Source organism: Sorghum bicolor, chromosome 7, assembly GCF_000003195.3.
Source record: "Sorghum bicolor cultivar BTx623 chromosome 7, Sorghum_bicolor_NCBIv3, whole genome shotgun sequence".
Classification (NCBI taxonomy): Eukaryota; Viridiplantae; Streptophyta; class Magnoliopsida; order Poales; family Poaceae; genus Sorghum; species Sorghum bicolor.
In genome coordinates this window covers 64,106,004-64,128,093 of record NC_012876.2, presented here as the reverse complement: position 1 = coordinate 64,128,093, position 22,090 = coordinate 64,106,004, and the positions used below count along the sequence as shown (strand labels likewise).

General features: G+C 41.3%; 4 protein-coding genes across 5 annotated transcripts; 2 read left to right on the top strand and 2 right to left on the bottom strand.

Annotated features, from left to right (window-relative positions):
• Window positions 220-2,276, bottom strand: LOC110437148 (40S ribosomal protein S15a-1). Its single transcript, XM_021465467.1, has 4 exons — window positions 2,138-2,276; window positions 895-1,038; window positions 658-818; window positions 220-541 (listed from the first exon to the last, which is right to left on the bottom strand). Exons 2-4 carry the CDS (start codon window positions 1,025-1,027, stop codon window positions 443-445), a joined length of 393 nt encoding a protein of 130 aa, XP_021321142.1. The 5' UTR covers window positions 1,028-1,038; window positions 2,138-2,276; the 3' UTR covers window positions 220-442.
• Window positions 3,639-9,029, top strand: LOC8064040 (nodulation protein H). The gene is made up of 6 exons (XM_002445870.2): window positions 3,639-4,049; window positions 6,354-6,601; window positions 6,683-6,941; window positions 7,753-7,932; window positions 8,115-8,270; window positions 8,362-9,029. The coding sequence occupies exons 1-6, from the start codon at window positions 3,990-3,992 to the stop codon at window positions 8,530-8,532; spliced, it is 1,074 nt and encodes a 357-aa protein (XP_002445915.1). The 5' UTR covers window positions 3,639-3,989; the 3' UTR covers window positions 8,533-9,029.
• On the bottom strand, window positions 9,186-10,310 carry LOC8055189 (thylakoid lumenal 19 kDa protein, chloroplastic). The gene has a single exon (XM_002444740.2). It carries the CDS (start codon window positions 10,293-10,295, stop codon window positions 9,384-9,386), a length of 912 nt encoding a protein of 303 aa, XP_002444785.2. The 5' UTR covers window positions 10,296-10,310; the 3' UTR covers window positions 9,186-9,383.
• On the top strand, window positions 12,824-21,347 carry LOC8055188 (nucleolin 1). 2 transcript variants are annotated; one of them, XM_002445869.2, is made up of 9 exons: window positions 12,824-13,230; window positions 14,627-14,727; window positions 16,014-16,392; window positions 17,265-18,158; window positions 18,780-18,831; window positions 19,226-19,293; window positions 19,377-19,483; window positions 20,166-20,253; window positions 20,496-21,347. In XM_002445869.2, exons 1-9 carry the CDS (start codon window positions 13,102-13,104, stop codon window positions 20,760-20,762), a joined length of 2,085 nt encoding a protein of 694 aa, XP_002445914.1. In that variant the 5' UTR covers window positions 12,824-13,101; the 3' UTR covers window positions 20,763-21,347. The 2 variants fall into 2 exon arrangements, with proteins under 2 accessions (XP_002445914.1, XP_021320469.1); XM_021464794.1 differs by having other exon boundaries at window positions 13,100-13,230; window positions 14,622-14,727.

Here is a 22,090-nt window from a genome sequence, read left to right as displayed (position 1 = left end):
GATATCAAAGACCGAATGCTCCTCTCCAACAAGCTCCTGAGCTCAGTTCAGCAAAGACCGAACCCTCCTCTCCAACAAGCTCCTAATGTAGCTCAGTTCAGATATCATAACACATCGCAGTTCACAACCAGGAAAGCAGGTCCAACTGATTAGCTCAGTTTTAGATATCAAACTTAATGAAATCAATGCTCCACACCAGTATAGTCAACAACATTCAAGTAAAATAAGGAACTCTAATCTTCATCTGAGATGGCAAGACGAGAAACACAAGACAGGCATATAGGTCATAATAATTAACTGCAGGGATAGCTCATAACAGGGTTCTCAATTTCTGAAGCACACAACACGTTCCACAATCTTAACAAAGCACTCTATTCAGACCAAAAAACAAAAGCTCAGATGAGTTCTTGTTGGAAACATCAGTGCTTTCGCCATACTCCCTTCAATAGAAGAAACCTAGAACCTTGCCTCCAACATTCTTCCTACGGGCCTCCTCATGGTCCATGATGCCAGCAGAAGTCGTCAACACAATGTAGCCAAACTACATATCCAAGTAAAAGAGAGCACAATTAGCACCTAGAGTCAATCGTACAAACAACTCCAAACAGTTTGAGTGCAGAAAAATAATGCAATCAGTGTTATAGTCGACGGACTAACCTGACGGGATGGGAGCAGCCTGGCAGTCCATCCTTCAATCTCCTTCACACCAACATCAAAGCGAGGGCTAATAACACCACATTTGTTTAGCCTTCCATTCAGTTCCACCACAATCTTCCCAGAACGGTGGTCATCCACATATTCAAACTCACCAATGTAGCCTACATAATAGAACGATAATCACAGACATATCTCAGAATGAAGCAATTGAAATGGGGCATAGGATTGAGAACTTACCATGACGCTGCATGACCGTCAAGAACTTGATGATAACCTTGGAGGACGGCCTGATCATGACTTGCCTCTTCCCCCGCTTCTCAGCATTGTACATGGACTTGAGTGCATCATTGAGCACACTGACCCTCACCATGCTGACCTTACCTGAAAGGAAATATACAATTGTAAGGGTCCCATGCCAGAGAGAATAGCATTGGAAACAACCATTTCACATCTATGTAACACAACCAAAGGTACAAGTAACAGCAGCACAAATAACTATGTCACTACATGAATGCAAAATGATGTAAAGGTTTGTTAATTCAGTACAATCATTCATCTAACAAAAGAGAAAATATCATCCAGTGCTATATTGAACTCATGTAAATAAATGCATTGCTATTGCTATTTGCTATAGAAGATAACAAGCTTAACCACATGATCCATACTGTTGAAAGTTGAAATCATAATAAGGATACATAACGATGGCTATAAAGCCAACCCATCATATAACAAGTTAAAAACATGTAACAATAACAGCAGATTATCCATGATATCAACTTTAGTGCTTGTAAAATAACTAATCACATGTACATTAATTTTTTCGATCAATCAGATTGTACAAGGATAAACCTATGGTTCATAAACAACAGACCATCAAATTAACACAAGTAGTATTCCATGCCGACATCATCTAATCTAATTACCAAAACTCAACTGATAACACAGCTGATGAGAAAGCACAAATTGCTACCCGCTGCAGTTAAATTTTTTGACCTTAAGATCACTCACAAAGCAAGGGATCTCTCAGCACCAATACCTGCTGCCTGATGTGCTTATTCGCTAACTACTTAAACAGCCTACCTGGGGTCAGAACCAACACTAGATTCCATCACTCCAGCATACCAGAATAGAATTACAAACTAAACTTCACTAATCATGCACAAGCAAAAGACAACAATAAGAGACGGACGCTTCACGGATCATGAAAAAACGGAACACCCGATACTCAGTACAGTCACAGTCTAAATGGGAACGATCTTGGGGTTAAAAAAAGTGAAGCTTAGTTCCTGGTTTGAGCGCACACGGCGCATCGATAAATCACGAGGCCGACGAGGCGCGCGCACACACATCCACACGCAACGCCACCGATCCTCCTCCGCCAGCCCGATCCGCAGCACCTGACCAGCTCTACCACCTCATCGCGAAACCAGATCAAAGCTCGAGAGGACGAGGACGGAGGGAATGGGACGTGTAGACAAACCTCGCCTCGATGGACGGCGTGGCCGTGAGAAGAGCGAAGCGGCGGCTGTGGCGGCGGTGGCTGGAGGGCAGTGGCGGCTAAGCTAGGGTTTGGCCCAGCGCAAGGGAGTGCGGGCTATAAAGGCAGCTGTGGGAGTTTTCTCGCCGTCGGATCTTATTTGTGTGCAGTGCAGCCGCAGAGGCGGACGATGCAAGCAGGCCGTCGAAGGATGGGCCTCGTGGACACATTGACACATGATGGATCGTGGAGAAGCTGAGAGCGCGGTGGGCCGGTGGCAATGGATAGTAATCTAATCCGCTTTTTTTTTATTATTTTCTATCTGGTTCCATATTCTTATTCTTTTTTAAGACGATTTCGTATTCTTATTCGAGAAAACCATGGAATACCCAATTGTTATCCATATCCAAGAAAAATATGTGCAGGCTAAAACTATTTGGATGATATTTTTATGATAATAACTAATTATGTATCCATTGAAACTATTTAAAAGTTCTCTATAACAATCTATTAATGACAAATTATACTAATTTTGACATTGGAAAATATAAATATTAAGAATGAATATTTCTTCTTTCCATTTAGTTTGAGATTTTGTATTTTTTGTTGTGGATTATATCTAAATATTTTATTTTTTTTATTTTATTTTATTCTAGTTGTTTGTGGTTGTATATTATTTCTGTATAATTTAGTTTATTTATTCTTTTATAAATATGATATTTATATTTTTAATTATTAAAATATTTACTTGATCAATATATTTTCATGGGCTATCTTTTTACATGTGTTATGTACACTAGTTATCATACCACATCAATTTGCCATCTACCTAGGCTGGTTGGCACCATGATCGTAACAAAAATCTTCCTAATAAGGCCTTGTTTAGTTCGCAAAAATTTTCAAGATTCTCCGTCACATCGAATCTTTAGTCGCATGTATGGAGCATTAAATATAGACGAAAATAAAAACTAACTGCACAGTTTATCTGTAATTTGTGAGATGGATCTTTTGAACCTAGTTACTCCGTGATTGGACAATATTTGTCAAATAAAAACGAAATGCTACAGTATCCAAAAACAAAAAAAATTGCCAACTAAACAAGGCCTAACTTATAGTGAAAAAATCGTTGGAACCAAACATACGTCACACAAACAGCAATCGTTGGTGTGAGAAATGAACATGAACGACGCACAGGGGCTCCTCGAATATTTCTCAGTGCACAGGGTGTTCTCATACAAACTCAACGGACACGACGCTAGCGAAACAAGTTATTCAGACCCGTATTGGACCTCTAATTATATATTTATCAAGTTTATGGGCCTGAAATTCAGGTTTTCAAAGTTTATACAAAACTTGGAAATATGGGACGAGTTTAGAGACGCCAGTGGATTTTACCCCCTTTTTTTTTTTCCAATCCCTCCTGGCTCCTGCTTCCATGCGGCGCCGCGAAAGGACAAAGACCAACGGAACGGAACAAGTCCCAGACCGTCCACCAGCTTCCGCTAGCTTCCCCGATCCCCAACAGACGAGCGGAGTAGGTGGCCCTCCCTACCCCGTTTTCCTCCACTCCCGCTCCAGCGTTCTCTCCCTCCTCCCCCTGCCCCGACCGATGCTACATTCCCGCGGCGAGCCGCTCGCTTGCCTCCCCGGGCCCTGGGCTACCCACCCCATCGCCGAGCCGCAGCCGCCTCGCCCGGTCTCCCTCCATTTTCGCCCGACTCTCGCGCCTTGGAGGGAGCGAGAGGAGAGGGGAGTCGTCGACTCGTCGTCCTGCGCCCGGCGCTCGGGTTACTGGCTCGAGGGATCGCGGTGGATTTGGAGCCCGGGGTGGACCGGTTGCTGATGGTATTCTCCGATGGAGGAGGCAGGGAGAGAGCGGGACATGGCGGCGGAGGATCTCGGTGTCGCCACTAAGGTCAGGCCAACGGTGTCTCTGTACCCCCAGCCAATCTACTGTTTCTCCGTTAATGTCTGTGATGTACTGATGTGAAGATATTTCTGATTGGGGGTTTCGGGGATTAATTATTGTGCCGCTGGCCTCTGATTCCGTTTCGACGTCTTTGCAGCTCCTCTGATAACTAGCTAGTAGTACCACTACCAGCCGCACTAACATCCTGCTAATTGCTCTAACGAGATGTGTTAACTGTTAAATGATTGAATAGATTCGTTGAATTGTAGTTGGTTTCCCTCAGGATTCAGGAATTACTCTGCTCTTGTCCATGCTCCACATAGACTTCCATGTTCCGGCTGGTTTTTCTGGCTCAATTTAGAAAGGGGCCAAATGATTTCAAAGTTGGCCCTGGCATTATAGAATGAAAAATACGCACGGCTGGTAGGTGACTACTTTTCCTACAAGGAATAATTCAAAATCCACATTATTCCCTATTCAACGTTGCCTGTACCTGATCAGTCAAGAATCTTCGTTTAACATGTGAGGTATTTTCATTGCACACATTAGCATGCACGTTTCTATGGGGCTGTGTGGACAAACATGGTTTACGATGCCTTGTATTATAACTTGGAAACATAGCGGCAGTCTCTTCAAAGATGTTACATAAAAAACTTATACTCGTCAGAAATAATAATTAAGACCAGAGAAAAATTAGGATTCGATCAGGATCGTGCATCATTCTTGCCACATACGTGAATGTGATAGTGCATTTCCTTAGAGATCTCCGGTAGGTGGATCTTATAACATATGCAGTAGGGTGGCTTGGAGTATCAATATTTTACATGCTAATACACCTCCAAACAACCCAAGTGTACAATGTAACACCTCATATTAATATTTCATACTGCACCAATCCGCCATGCTATTGCCAATTGTAGCTTGGCATGGTAACAGTGGCTTTTCTACACAAAATGGATGCGCAGTTAAGTGGCATGTAGGAAATATAATTGTACCTTACAAAAACTATCAAAAACATTGAGCATTGTTAATATGAGTTGTAGCGCTAGGGTGTGGAAAATTAATGTGACATTTTAACTGACTGGTTTACAGTTTGTCGCATGCATATATTGTTCAGGGCGATTGAAGACTAAATGTGTTAGCACGTTCAAACTAAACTAGAAGCCTTTCTTAATCCACATGACTTTAATACTATATAAATCCAATTAAAAAGGTGCATAAAAATAGTTTCAGTAAAAAACTACTCCATGTGCAGTGCGTGGTTCTGTGCTTTTAGAACTACAGACAGACACACCTATATGCTTGCCTGTAAAGCTATGCATTGTCCTGGTTTAAAGTTTTTTAATCACAAGTGGTGCTATCAATATAAAATGAAGCGAAAAACAAATAATTAGGCATAGAAAAGAGCTTTATCGGTTGATCTTGTCTGACTTCAATACATTGATTACTTGCTAGCGCATATGATGCAGATGTGCAGTCTGTCTGTCTACATGAACTGAAAAGGTAAAAATTCATTCAAAAGTCAGTGGTACATGGTGGTGGTCATGGCCCAACAAATAGACACGTTTTCTGGGAAGCACTAGCACTTTAGGTTCTTTTACTAATTGGCGTTCCCTTGTCTGGCTAACACATGCATACTAACTCATGCAACTGACTGTTATTGATTCTCAGACAGATGCATGTACTGTATTTCTTGAACACCTGAGCAAAGCCTGGTAGGATTTGAACATGAAGTATTGGGCCGGTAACACCATTTTTTATTGATATAAAGGAAGCTTTTTACTGATAACAAAACAATTACATCAAGATGATACAACCACCTTGAGATCGCTCCCGGCCTCTGCATAACTACGATTCACACAGCCTGAGGAACTTAAATCAAAGTTTTTTTTTGGCTCTGGACCAAATAAAAAAGCATCTAGGCCTCTGCATAACTACGATTCACACGGTATGAGAACTTTTAAAGGTTGCAGGTGTTAGACTGATGCAGGGGTTGGGTGCCATTTTCCCTTTTTAGAATAGACTGAGAGTCTGGTGGTCTCAACAATGTTGTCTTTTCCATTTTCCACAGGCGTGGATTGCGGTGCATGTATTAGTTATCCAGGGATCATGTCTTTTGGTTTAATCTAAAAGCTATTAATTGATTATTGTGTGGTTTAATACTTTAATGATAAGGCTGGGACGCTGGGTTTGTAGTCAAGAATTAAGGATAGGGAGATTGATGTGAGGGAATCCCCAGATGATAATCCATTGTCCCTTCATGTGACTTCTCATTAAATGTCAGTGCCCTCAACTTTTTTTCAATTGCAGGATACAGCAGTTGTAAACACAAAGCCAGCAAAGCGATATCCACTTGCGTTATGGATAGCCATACTGGGCCTGATAATGCTAGTCGGCGTGTACATATTCTCGTTGTCTCTAAAGCAAAACGGGATGCTTTTCGGGCTCATGCAGACAAATCTGATAGAAAAGGAAAGGGAGAAACCTTGTCATGATCCCAGTATTCCAGACACAGAAATCCCTTACTTGCACTACCCGATGCCAAATACTTATGATAGGTAATGGAGATATACTGGGTCATCTGATTTTTGTTTTTTTCTTCAGGTTAGTGACTGACTTGTGTGTTCTTTGTCTGTTAGGAAAGAATGTGCGTGCACGGGGGTTAGATTCTTTGCTATCTTGTCAATGCAGAGGTCAGGGAGTGGATGGGTTGAGACATTGTTGAATAGCCATCCTAATATTAGCTCCAATGGAGAGATCTTCTCTGTCAAAGATAGACGCAGTAATATCACCGCGATCACGAAAACACTGGACAAATTGTACAATTTGGATTGGTATAGCAGTGCTGCTAAGAATGAATGTACGGCTGCCGTGGGGCTGAAATGGATGCTCAATCAGGTAATCCTTATATTCATCATACTTGTAGGTGGAGGAAGAACTTGCTCATGTGGAAAATTTCACAGAACATTTTTCACCTTGATAATTTATACTCTAAATGGGTATCCAATAGAAATTTATACCATTCTTGGAGTAGTTTTATATTGTGGAACAAATTGCTACTTTTCCCCTTTTTAAACTTAATCTGGACATACCATGATTATCTTGCAATTCCAACCTAGTTCCTTTTCTTCTATCATACTTGTGTGCTTCCTTAAGTGGAAATTAGTTTGATTACTTATGAACTATATCTAAAAACCAAGGCAATAAGACCATATCAAGTTTTGATGCACTGCCTCCATCAAGATTGCCAATTTTATTTACATGGAAAATTGCTCGCCTGCAAGTGTTAAACCAACTGTTAAAATACTATAAGGAGCAAAAAGAAACTAAATAACTAATGATTTTATCATATCTCTCCATCATGATCTTTTTCCCCTGTTTGGAAAAACTTACTTGCTGAACTTTACATAGATGAATGATGTGCTGAAGGTGTTTATTCTAGACAATGGCTACTGATAGATGTGACCTTTTGCATTCTATAGAAACTTTTGCCACGGAATTATAGATCAGGTTGAAGGACTCATTATCTAAGATGATTCTTGGTATATTTGCTCACTTCAGAAGATCTATTGAGTTTGTCCTTTGATTTCATGATTTGCACGTACTATTCTTTGTGTCACAATTGTTTGTGCGGCAAATTTCCAAAGATATATTCAGCTTCCTCGATTTGTTTTATCTAGTGATATGCTTATTCTAGTGAACATTATAGGGTCTAATGAAGCACCATCAAGAGATAGTTGAATACTTCAACCGAAGGGGTGTTTCTGCAATTTTCCTACTAAGAAGAAATCTTCTCCGGCGTTATGTTTCTATATTAGCAAATGCTCATGATAGTGCCATGAAACAGCTGAATGGAACTCATAAAGCTCACGTGCACTCCAAACATGAGGTGCGCATCTTTCCCTTATGTTGCCTGAACTAAGAGTCAGATTTTATTCAAGCATGCATGTTTTGGTATCATAAATATATCGAACATATATGATTACAAGTTCTTTATCTGCTAAAAAATGGTGCAGATGTGTGTCGAGTAAAAGAGAATCCTGTTGATCCTTTTTCCCCCCTTTTGTGCAGGCTGAAATTCTTGCTCAATATAAGCCAACCATTGACAAAAAAACATTGATTACTGAACTAAAACGGTCTGATAAGTTGGCATCTGATGCCTTGGTGAATTTTAAGAACACCAGGCATGTTGTTCTGTACTATGAGGATGTTGTCCGCAATCGCACGGTGAGTCGCTGTTGCTCTGTTGCTTTGTATCGTTCTGTTGAGGCTAAAACAATCTCCATTCTCCTCACCAGCGTGTTATTTCTGTCTTCAGATGCTCATGGATGTCCTGGATTTTCTAAGAGTGCCAAAGAGGAAACTGTCCAGTCGACATGTGAAAATCCACACTAAACGATTGTGTGATCATATCGATAACTGGGCAGATGTTAATAATTTTTTGAAGGGGACACGGTTCGAGAGCTTTTTGAATGGCTCAAGGAGATGACATCGCTAGCTGATGTATAATAGTGCTATATATATAGTGAGTTGTCCTTTTGAGTTTTGACCCCTGGTTACCCCCTTCTACAGCTAACAGAGTTAGCACAGTAGGCAAATTTTTTGATGAGTGAATAAGTTTGGGTCACTGAGAGAAATAGTTAGGAAGCAGAAGTAGAGATGCTTGATCCAGGTTAGTCTCGTAGATATGGATTGCAGAATAAAGATGAGAAACAATACCTTTGGGGTTATCAGATATGCAATGCAAGAACTTGCAAAGCTGTTTTGACTTCAAAGTTTGCACTTGAAAATGATAGCCCATCCGGATTGGCGCAAGCGCAACAAGTGCTCAACTGCTCATACAGCTTGTATGCACATGTTGGCTCTTTGAAATAGCAAATGCTCTTGGAAGTATCTTGTTGCTAAATGAAGCGAATTGAGTCCTTCGGTGTACTGAACTGCTAAATGAAATGCACCATCACTTTCTTAATTTCTGCCATTGCCTGACATTTTAAGGGCCTTCGTGCTAGTTTATACTATATTTAATCTCATGGAATGAATCCCTGGTGGAATGAGGGCTAAGAACTAGCCCTAAAGGGTGTTTAAATTGGCTAAATGGCCATTTAGGCTACCAGTGCAGTTCAGCAGTTAGTATGCCGGTCATGCATGCATGGATGGATCCATTGGCAGGGAGGCTCCGTGACAGAGGAAGAAAGCAGAGTAATAATACACAGAACCAAATGAAGGAAGCATCTGGTTACTTTCCCAGCCTATACAAAACTGATGATTTTTACTACTAGCAATTACAATGCACAACGAATCGCACTGCTCTGCTCAGTAGCCTTCCTGCTCAGATAAGAGCTAGGTCTCGGTGACCGGCGGCGGGGCGCCGGGCTGGATGGTCTTGAAGGACTCGTGCAGGCGTCGGAGCATGGCCTCGTCGCGGCTCCACTCGGCGTTGGGCGCGGTGACGAAGTGCGCATACAGCTTGTTCCGCGCGCACGTCACGGAGATGAGGCTGTGCGCGCCGGCGCCCGCCACCTCGTACTCGTAGTACACCTGGCCGGCTCCGTCGGCGCGCTCGACGGAGCGCACGTCGTCGGCGGTCGCGATCTGGTCCAGGAGCCCGACGTCGGAGAGCGCCAGGTTGTCGAGCACGGCGCTGAGCGGCGCCAGCGCGCGGATCCCGGACAGGAACGTCAGGTACTCCTTCTCCGTCCGCTTCCGCGGGTTGAAGAACTCCGAGTCCGTGCCGTTGGTGCCCTTCTCCACCTTGGACACCAGCCGCTCCTTCCACCCCTCCGGCACGTCGTACACGTACTCCGCCGTGTCCTTCTTGCTCGCGTTCCCGCCGTACCCGCCGTAGTTCGCCGCGCTCGCTGCCGTGCCGTAGTACACCGTGAACTCGGGGTCGGCGCGTGACGGAGCGGGCGCCGGGGACAGCAGCAGGAGCCCCGCCGCGGCCGCCGCCACCAGCGTCGTCGCGATGGGCTTGTAGTTGTTCCCCGGCTGCGGCGGGAGCCTCAGCGCCTGCGGAGGAAGGGCTGCCGCCTGCTGCTGCGACGAGGCGGTGGAGGTGCACGCGGTGGTGAGGAGAGGGGACGCCACGCGCGAGAGCAGCGAGGGAAACATGGTCGCCGTCGACCGTTCCGTTCGTGGCACGCTGCCGGGGCGGGGCCGCGAGGTGGGTCGTCTGCTTTGTGTTGGAGGCGACACGCGAGAGGATAGGAGAGATCGCGTGGGCCCGTCGCTTATCCAAAGCGACGTCGACATGGCACGTAGCGCTCGCGATCCACGAGCGCAAACAGCAGAACTGCAGAAGTGTTTATTTGCGTGGAATCCCTCGTGTTTGTATACTGGACCCAATTAACCAATTTGCATCTGGGCTTGTCGGCGGCATTACTACTTTATTTGGGCCTAGAAAAAGAAGAGCCTTTCTATTAGCGTTCTTCTTTTAGCAAAAAGTCCAATTTACCTCCAACTATCACGGTAGTCTAATTTTTCTCTTTGAACTATAAAATCAGTTTCTTTTTACCCTCCAACTTTTGACACCATTTGTTTTTATTTTGGGCGATTTTAAATGTAATTTTGATGTAGATGATACGTCAGAGGGGCTAAATCAGATTAAGTTGAAAGTTCATGAGGTCAATCAGATAGAAATATTTTACAAAATACAAAAAAATCATAAAACGACTTTTAATATATATATATATATACACATAAAAAGAATACAATTAAAATCCTAAAATCTGGTTTAACCTTAGAAGATTTGTGTTACCATGAAAAATAAAATTCCTAAGATTAGATTTTAGGATTTTGAGTTGCATTAATTTTCCATGTAAAAACATTTGGAATTTTTTTTTTTTGGAAAAAATATTTTTATGATTTTTGGATTTTAAAATATTTCTAGTTTGATATATACCTCCCTAAACTTTCAACTTAGTCTGATTTACCCTCTTTTGACGTGGCACCACATCAACAAAACCAATATCAAAACCACACAGGGTGTAAAAACAAATGATTTTAAAAGTCGAGAGTTTTGTGGTTTAATGAGGAAAATCAGACAGACGTGATAGTTGACGGAGATAAATTTGACTTTTTTCTTCTTCTTAAAGAAACGTTGAAGTGCTAACATAATGATATAGCTCCCCTCAATGTTCAAAAAGGTGACACTAGGCAGTCACTTGGGCGCACTGACGCGCTAGGGTACCGCCTCGCCTGGTGGACTAGACAAGTACCTAGGCGGTTGCCCGATTGTTGCTGGCGCGCCAAGGCAGGGATGTGTGGGGGCGACGCGGAGGTCAAGAGATGATAGGGGAGGAGCTAAGGTGAGGTAGCGGCGGTTGGTGGAGGGAAGAGGTGTGGTGGTGGCGGTGGCACAAATGAGCATAGAAGGGAGCACGAGCAGATGTTGGTAAGGAGAGAGACGAAACAGAGGCAGGGGGATAAGACTTGGGCCCAAACATGAGAAAACTTGGGTCGTTATTAGGCCTTCTCTTCTTTATCCACCAACGATCTGCTATTTTTCTCTTTCTTTTAAGTATTTATGCATCGCATAGGAAAACACCTTAAAACGTCTAGACCCGCTGAGGCTCTAGACTATGGGTGACCGCCTAGAGAGCGGCAAGCGTCATGTTGAACTTTGGCTCCCTCTAATTGCATCTCATGTCATATTGCGTCTATTTTTCTACCAAGCTCCATCACAAATCAGTAGGTAACTTAAGGTCGGTGAGTCAAAAGTCAGCAATACTCTTTGGTTCCATGTCAAGTAACCCCTCGGTCCCTAAAAAATATAAGATGGTTTGACTTTTTCTAGATACATTGCTTTTACTAACTATCTAAACATAGTATGTATCTAACTATATAGCAAAATTTTATGTATTTAGAAAAGCTAAAACATATTTATATTTATAATTTAAAATGAGGACTATAAAAGAATTCCAAAACTCGATCACTATGTTATACATTGCATGCATGTGCGCCACATTGTCACAACTTCTACTTGTTTCGTCTTAGAAGATGCCGGTGCAACAATCGAGAGCCCGAGATGCATGTGAGTTTGATGCAAGGCAAATTTTGATCATAATGTGAAGCGGATAGATGGAATCAATCGCAACGCCTTCGAGCCCTCAAAGTCTCTCAGATGCGAGGGGTAGAGATAAATGAAAGATGAGCATTTGAAGAGTTCAATTATTGTACTATTTTTAGTGCTAATTTGATACAACCGATTCCCATATAACTTATAGAGGTTTTCTCTATGGACGAGACCGAATACACAAAAAACTAAGCATCCATGCTAAGTCTAGAATTTTCATTTAAAAATCAACCAATTTCCACCATAATAAAGCTAACAAACCGACCCCTAAGTGACTTCAAATAAGTTTTTTCTTAAGAGATCTACTGATATAGTCTTTTGAAGATACTTAGATAAGATTTAGTGTTGTTACAAGTGAGTGTCCATAGTGGTACGAGCAGTGGTGTAGCTAGAGGCTCTGTGATTCAAAACTTTTGTATATATTTCTGTTTCAACTACTAGTATAAATAGTTTTTTTCTAAAAAAATAAGTTCTTTAAAGTATTATTTTTATTGTTTTCCTTTATCTCGATTATCTCTAATTTGTTTCTCTGGCTCCACCTCTTGCTACGAGTGCTGCAGGTTAAGAACCTGGGTCAAATGTTAGAAAAATGTCAGATAAGCAGATGAGCGACGCCCATCAAATCGTGCTCAATTTCGTGGCCAAACCACCCGTCCTAGCTGGCACCCGTAAAGGAGCCCACGCAAAGCAAAGGCAACAGAAACCCACGACAAGCCCAAACAAAAACCCAATAAAATCTCGCCTGGCCTCTCGCAGTCCAGCCAGCCCCGTCGCCCACCCCAATCTCCACGCGTCGCCGCCGCTCGCCGGCGCGTCTATTCCCCTCCGCCACGCTGCCGAAGCTTCCCGGTCCCTGCAGCGGTTCGGATAAGGCGGCCGCCCGCCCGCCACCCGCCCTCCTTTCGCCCCCCACTCCTCTCGGTCCCGGGACCGCTTCGGGCTGGATCTAGGGTTGCGTGGGGAGCTCTGGAAGCCTCCGCCGCGATGGACGAGGCGGACGATGAACTTCGCACCTTGAAGGTCGGCTTCACCGCCGCCGGAGAGGAGCAGTTCCGGAAGCTCGTGGCGGAGAAGCTGCGGGGGTTCAAGAGGGACGTGGACCACACCCTCGTGGTACGATTTCCTTCTGTCATCCCCTACTCGCTAGCTTCTGGTCTTAGTGGTTGATTTCGGCTGTTTGGGGACTTGGGTTCTCTGCAGCTTTAGGATTTTGGGGCTACAATTCAAGATGGCCTGTGCAAGTTACGCGAATGTGCCCTGTGTTTTTGTTCAGCGTCGCCCCGCATAGAATGCGTTTTTGTTTAGTCGCCCCGCATACAACACCTATTGCTGGAATCAGTCAGTAGTCTAATGTCGTTGGATCTCATGGGCCTGCAGCTGTGCTATGTGATGGCTGCAGTTTTCGTTTGTTTAGGCTGACTGCTGTATGTTTTTTTTCCAACTTAGCGTGCTCACTATGTACACTTAGCTGCTCTTAGGTGAGATTAACTAGTTTAATGGATTGGTGCACTATATGCACCAAACTGTTGTGTGCGATGTATACTTCATACTTATGAAGCCTCTTCTCAAACTGAGAATTTTCAATTTTTCAAATCAGGATGAATATGAAGTGTTTGTCTAATTGAAGCATGCCTCAGTTTGTACTGGTTCAGTAACTGTCATGTTACTTGATGACCATTTTTATAAACTGTTGCTGCTTCACTAGTCAATATTTTTAGTTGGGCATGCAAACTTGTTTGTGAGTTACTTCTGTCTCAGGTGAAAATGTACATTACAAATCACAATCATCGAATAGGCTATGCAGTTCACAGGTGTTGCATGTTATCAGTGGTGTTTTTGGTGCAACTGAAATGTAATACTTATTTCAAGCATGGTATACCATTGGTTGAATGAGTTTACTATCCTTGTATGTTAACATTTGCTATTGCTATGAGTCTTTACAACCTTTTCCACTCATCACAATTGCACTATTCATCTACTTAGTCAAGAGCGCCCAAACTTCCCTAGAAAACAGTGCTGTATGCAGTTTCACTGGTGGAACAAAGGGAACCTACGAAAGACACTGACATTATGCTTTCCCCTATCTTTAGTGAATGGTGAAACAATCCAGGTCTGGTCTTTGTCTTTTCTGAGGAAGCATCACAATACATGAATTACATTGGTTATGTGTATACTTCCTCTGATTGAAAATAGATGTCATATTATTCTTCCTGGAGCTTGTAGTTCTAGATATCTTTGCTCTTTATAGACTCATTATTCTCATAAATAAATGACCCCATTTTCCAGTGTAGTATAAATAAAGTGCAACAAGGTCGTTCTACTAACTTTCTTATTCCTTGTGCACAACTCCGAAATGGCATTATATTTTGATTTACTGGGAGTAATACTTTTGATTTCCGTGTACCAACTTTGCAATCATCATCATTATCTTAGCCTAGTTTTCATTTTATTATGTTGGGATATTTCAAGGAAAACAATAAGTGGACCTCTGTTGCTGTCTTAAGTGCAGGAATATGTTACTATCATGCTCAAGAATGGAAAGCGTAAGGATCTCGCCAGTAAAGAACTCCGTGTATTTCTAGGGGATGATACTGCAGTATTCATTTCCTGGTTAGTACTGATTGCACTCACTTCCATTGTTCTTCTATTCTTTATTTGTCAACTGCCTGAACCAGTCCTTGATATATTTTACATGCAAATTTTTTTTGTATTGTAATTGGCAACTCACTAATAAGAATGCTATAAATAATGGTAAAAAGTTAGCAAATGGTCTCCCCAATTTTGGCGTAGATATGACAAACAATATTGTATGTGCCCTAGTATTTGGTTCACTATTTGATGTTCAGACAAATATGTTTATATTGAACAATAATAAAATAAGGCTCTAATGCACCTTTCCAGTATGTGGAATGGAACTAGCAACTAACTGGGGTGGCAGCAAAAGCTTTGGCAAAGTTGTGTTTGCTACAGACTTCACAGTAGATGCTCTATGGTAACATGAATGGTTCCTTATATGTACGTAGCTTGAAAGTTTAGTTGAATCTATGTACCTTTGTCATGTAAACACCTGTTATTTAGAATTTTAGATCAGTCCTTATAAGTTATAAACGTGATTGTTATTGAGATCATTGATAAATCCACTCACGAGAAGCACATCAATCATGAGAACGAATCCCCCACCCAACCCACCCAACCAAAAGATATCTTTTTTCACACACTTCTGAATTCATGCAGTGTATTTATTGAAATCACATTGTGGAGACTGCCATAAGTTTTTAACAGCAAATGGAAATGAGAACATCAGAGCTACTTTTACTTTTGAAAGTTGAAACTAACATAAACACTGAGAAATGTGCACTCTCATCTTTCCGTGGCAAGCAGTACATGGTAACTAGGAGGATTCCCCGCGTGTTGCCGTGGGTATGAAGAAGAAATATAAATAGGTTAGAATGTGTATTGCCTAGTTGGACAGCTTGCATGTTCAGACAAATATGTGACTTGCTGACGTGGACATTACAATTGCATGAGCTAGTGGATTTTGATTATGTGTGATGGTGGATTACCTAGTTGGATAGCTTGCATGTTGAAAGAAATATGTAGTGGGGTTTTGCTTTATAATATTATATAAGATGCATATTGCATGAGCTAGTGGATTTTAATTATGTGTGATAGTGGATTACCTAGTTGGATAGCTTGCATGTTGAAAGAAATATGTAGTGGGGTTTTGCTTTATAATATTATATAAGATAAGATGCATATCTCCCTAGTTGATTCAGCATCATATTTCATATGCATCAGCAAGGATGGATAGAAGAGAAAGATATTCTTGGTTGGCTTTCATATCATCTCATCATGTGTTAAATGAATCTGCTACTCATATTGTTTTGCTTTTGTAGGTTGTGGGACCATCTTTCTCTAAATATGTACTTATATGTGCAAGCACAAGAACAAACTCAGGAGGTTAAGGATGATGAAGCCCCCAAAGAAGTATCTGGAAGAGAAAAATCATCAGATGTGCTCCCGAGAAGCAAATGTCAAACTCATAGTGAGCACACAGTTGAATCAAGTGCAGCTAGTACTAGGAAACGGAATAAGCGGGAATGGAAAGGAATTGGTCGGGAGGGTAATGAAAAATTTCCACTTCGAAATGTACTAACTGATATTCTTCACGGGGAGGAGAAAAGATCGCAAAAGTCCAATGAAATACGACACCCTCCATCAAAACAACAGAACGGCAGAAAGCGTGACAGGGATGATGAGCCACAGCAAACAAAGGTGTGATGTGTTACCAATTACCTAGGTCACAACTGCAAACTACATAACATCTTATGTTGTTGACAGAGTTGATGGCAAGTTGGCAACATTGTGCTTTCATATATATATATATTTTACTTTACCAATATCTCTCTTCTGTTCTTTCGTGTCCTGCCTTTGCTCACATATTGTTTGCAGACTATGCCTAAGTGTTCATCTATATTTCTCCAGAACGGACTTACCAAGACTCTGGTAGCTCTAAATCAGTAGCAATGTGCAAACATGTGGTGGGAACTATAGCATTACCATACAATTAAGTCCCTACCAGTATTTAGTTATTTATTGGCAACTGACAGACCAAATATTTGTTCATCATGAAAGTTCAACGTGAGTTTTGCCAGTTTAAATTCAGTAAGTACACTGGAGTTTCTTTGGTTAGAAACAACCGACAAAGCTTGTCGTTCCCGTTAGTTTGGAATTTCGGAGAACTCTCTGAGTAGGCAGTCCATTTAGTTTATCTTCTAGAATTCCTATGAATATTTTGTACCCTCTCCATTCCAAATTATAAGTTGTTTTGATTTTTCTATGTATATTTTTACTACTGTGTCTAGATTTACATGCTATGTCTAGATACATAATAAAAGTTATGTACTCAAAAATGCCAGAACGACTTACAATTTGGAATGGAGGGAGTACCAAGTTCGGATAAGGAAATTGCTTGTTTGAACTGCTGACCGCTAAGGGATGAGCATCACACTGATTCTCTCTAAGCCCTTTATTGGTCCCCTAACATATTTTCTCCTCTATTATATTCTATTGCTCCTTCAAAATTTAATTATATTCTTTTAGGTACTATATGACTTCTACAATCAGCTTGTTTTCTTTGTTAACAGAGAGACGTCTCATCACGCCCCATGCTTGGTGGTGGTGCTTCCCGTCGTCTTCTACAGTTTGCTGTTCGAGATGCAGTAAAAGCTGTACAGCCAACCAGCACCAATGCTGAACCAGCATCCAAGCGTCTGCGCTCTGTGGTTGCCACTACTTCTGCAGAGAACATGCATGATAGGAGATCAGAAAGATCTCAGGACTACCTGAACGATAGAAGATCAGAAAGATCTCAAGACAACTTGAGTGACAGAAGATCAGAAAGAACTAGGCCAATGCTACAGGTACAAGGAGCTGCTTTAGCTCTTAGAGCTGCAGCGGAAGCTGCTGCAGATTCTACAAAGGTTAGATCTACTGGAAGTGTTTTCAAGCGATTGGGTCAAGGGAATGTTGTGAAACAGCCATCTCGTTCTCGTGATGAGAAGAGAGATTTCGAAGATTTTGAGCCAGCTACGACCGCAGATGAACATGATTCTGATCGATATGTTAATAATGAGGAATCTGAAGAGGAATCTGGAGAGCTGACCATGGCAGATAGGGTAGCTGGAATGAATGTTGATTCGAGCTCTGAGGATGATATGGACCGAGATGAGGGGATTACAAGATACCAAACTTCTCTTTCACATGAAGATACTTTCTCACCATTTGCAGAGAAGAAAACTGTATCAGCACAATGCAGCGTCGAACCAGAGACCGATGCAATAAGGCCTTCAAGTGTGAATGACAAGGAGCAACCTGTTCCTTCATCAACAAAAACAGCAAGTAAAGCTGTGGCTATTTCTGTTGATGTAAATATGGTGGAACCTTCCAGTTATGAAACACCAAAAGATGTTCATGTTGTGGAGAAGCCTTATGTTACACCCATGAATTCAAATGCCACCACACTGGCTACCAATGCCAAAGTAAGTGACCTTGCATGCTGAAAAAACAGGTTTTATATTTAAATTTCTTCCCACATCTCAAGTCACCCATTTTCTTGCATTTCAGTTAGGTTTGTATTGTGTATATGCTTAAGATTTCTACCAGATGTCTTTTTGACTTTTGGTGACTATAGATTTTTACAGTTCATAATCAGTCCTAATAAGGCAAGATCGGAGCTTTTCCTTGGAACCTTTCCTTGCTAATTAGTAGTTACACTTATATGAATGAAATGGGCAGAGCATTTGGGGCATGAATAATCATGTAAATTCAGAATTGTTTATCTTATTTGCCAGTACTTTCACTAAACTAAATTGGGCTATGTGAATGCTTGTTTGCATTTGCTTCCAGCAAAAGAAACATTAGATGTATAAAAACAGGCTTTGGCATCTCCTATTAGTGTTATATATGCTCTCAGCCATTAAACGAAATGGCACGCCATGTCATCTTCCATGCATCTTCTTGATTATGATGCTCATTAGTTTTCTTTTCTATTTCCTATGATCATTTTATCTTGTCTTGTGGGTATATGCCCTGACTATTTATAGATGTATGGGCTAATCCTTGGGTAAATTTGCTTCTGACTGATGCCAACTTTCATTCAGGAAGTAGGCCATGCAGAAGCTCAAAAGGATTCTCAGCGGTCTGCACCATCTGGTATGCCACATATATCTACTAATATAAGATCCACTTATGGTTTTTTTCCTTTCAATTGGCTGATCTGCTCATAATGGCACATGCCAATCTTCCATCTGGTTGACTGTATGTGGTAATACACTAGTTATCCCAACTTGCATGGGATTAAAAACCCTTGTTACTTTTCCTGTTGTAATATCACATATGTTGCCCTTTCTTCATCATCTTACCTAAGAAAAAAAATGTGCAGTTACTAGTACAGCAAAATCTGTAAGGATTTGTTGCCTTTGTGATATATTGAGATTATTATGATGCGCTGTGCAAGTCATTATTACAATCAATCATAAATAGGAATGGGTTAATCTTGAAGACTGTCATTTATCGCTTGGTATAATATATCTTGTCTTCTTTGCAGTTCCGGTTTCATATAGCACAGCGCATCCGACGGAGGATGCAGATTCGAGAACACTTTATGTTAGCAATGTGGGTATTTATATATTCTCATCACCCTTGTATTATTTTGTACCATTGGATTATTTTATTTACCTCTGTCAAATTATTTGAAGGTTCACTTTGCTGCCACCAAGGACTCATTATCTCGCCATTTCAACAAGTTTGGTGCAGTTCTAAAAGTAGTCATTGTCACTAATGCTGCAACGGGCCAGCCAACAGGGTCAGTTTAATTTTAAATTTTAATGCTTATTATAGCTGAGGCAAGCCTTTACCAGAGAAAGATTTATAATTTTAGGAAAGTGAAATTACAAAAGATCTTAACATAACTGATACATGCATTATACAATCACCACACCCACCAATTCCTATGATGCTAACACACCCTTGTTTCGTGCTCAGATTAACTCGAAAGTTCTAAGAAAATAATGTGCATTTTGTCTCTAGATAACAAAAAAAAACTGATAAGCAATAATAAAAGGAGAAGGGTCAAAACAAAATACTCCCTTTTTGGAAGTAAGTCGACACTAAGGTCTTCAATATGACACATTTGTATATTTGCAGGTTATATAGGTACTTAGCAGTAGATAATTTCCCAATGGCAAAAAATGCAAATAGGATCTGTCAGGACATTTTATACCATACTACACTAAGTGTTTCATGAACATTAAATATATAATAATTGGTCATATTACATAAGCCCCTCTACTTGATTGCTCTTAGCAGATGTAATTTGTGCAGTTCGAGTTTGAAGTCCTGAATCGATGTTTTTGAGCTGAATTATGTTTGAATGTCACTGCAATTGATGCAGCTAACATAGGGACTTAATTATGAACTCAGAAATATTTGTATATTTCTTGAAGAGAAGTAGAGAAATCAATGAGTCTTTTTCTGTTATCATACAGGTCTGCCTATGTAGAGTTCTTACACAAAGAATCAGCTGAACGAGCGTTGTCGTTGAATGGCACATCATTTATGACTCGCATTCTCAAGGTATGATTATTCTGTCTTTTGAATTTTCTTTAGACTGCCATTTGCACTTTTCTACCATAGGCATGGCATTGTTTAACATGGTATTCGAGTAGAGTTTTAAATGTTAATATGGACGCTAGTTCTCTTAATTGGTGAAGTTTTATGTTCTTATACTGGCATCTTGTTGCTCCGCTCAGCGTAGTTTTAGATTCCCAGAAACTAATTACTAAGGTGATGTTTGTGTTGCTTTTCCTCTAATGTAGGTCGTCCGGCGAAGTTCTCATGAAGCAGCTCACTTTTATGGTTGGCCTGGTAGTGGACGGTCATCATTATATGGTAGGCATGGTAGGATGGCATACCCAAGAGCTGTTCTCCCCGGTGGTTCCTTTAGAGGGCGTGCTCCGATGAAAGCTGGCGCTAGAAGTTTACAGTGGAAACGGGAGCCTTCAGGCACTGATTCAAGTGCAGGTGCGAAAACTGACATGAGTGTGCCATTTTCCTCTGAACAGGTGCTCCCACCTGCAACATAGGGATATTATAGTTGAGCTGATATAATGAGAACCGAATGGTATCTTACTCATCGCTCCTAATGGCTGAAAATGGACAGCAAGCTGAGAAGATTGTTCCTTCCTGCTGCACTGTAAAAAAAAGTCCAAAAAAAGCATGAAAATACAAAAAGCTAAAAATAAAAAAATGTGGGGGAGTTTGGCATCAGAATATGGCTATCATTGGATTTGGTCCTCTTCACCATATGCGAGTAGGCTGACAGCCTGAGCAATTTTCTATGGACTCCAGCAATCTGAAGAGGATTCACATTTGAAATAATCACAACTTTTTGGTTGTGTTGGATGGAAGATGCTTATCAAGTAGAACAAGATGGGCAGATTTTGGATGAGGTATTTGGTGATAATCTGGGCATCATCGATGTAAGCCTCAACTGTATAGAAGTAACCTATCTATTTGTACCCTAATCTGAATCAATCTCTTTCCCAACAAAAAAAAAGGAAACACAAAAATGTGTTGTTCTCTTTCATTTTTCTCTCATGAACTGTTTATTTATTGTACTGAGTTGATTTTTTAGTTGGACATTCATTTTTTGTCAAATGGTTTAACAATACTTGTTCTGTGTGGTCTGTTCTACCTGACTATTCCAACATTTCATGTTTTAAGTTACAAAGTCCAGTTTACTATCTGATGAGTGACAAATGCAGTTTAATCTTGGGATGTCTTGCCATGTTCTTGTAGATTTATGGCTGGGCCTACCTGTTTGAATCTTTCTTGCACATTATATGCTTTGATTCAATGATGCAGCTACTCATGTCATCATGTGTTGGCACTGCTCGTCGTTGTAGACTTTATGTAGCTAGCCATTAGTTGTTTATGGTCCATGCTTTGGGAAAAGTATTTTGCTGGGGGGCTTATATAATAACTTAATAAAAAGGCAAAAAAAATATCGACGACCTTTTCTTCTTTATCGATTCTTTGGAATCACTATGCTTCTGTGGTGAACGGCTTTGGTTCTCGGATGTTGCGGGTATGGTTGCGTAAGAGCAACCATTATGCATTTCTGTACTCTCAAGTATTCGGGTCACTTTAGGTTCAAGTATTTGGTGAAGGATATACTTGATATGTGCACGATCCATGGGCGTTTCCTCTGCTATGTAGTTGTAGCCTAGCTATGCCTAAGCCCGCCCATGCAGCTGCAATTAGCCAGTTATCATATCGTGCCTAATTGAAACCATATAGGAGAGACGCCCGTCCACAAGGTGTGACGCCCCCTCAGCTCGCGGCTTAGTGCTGAACCGTGGAAAGTTCCTGCACTAAGTACGTGAAACGTGTGTTGCGTCGTGCAGATAGT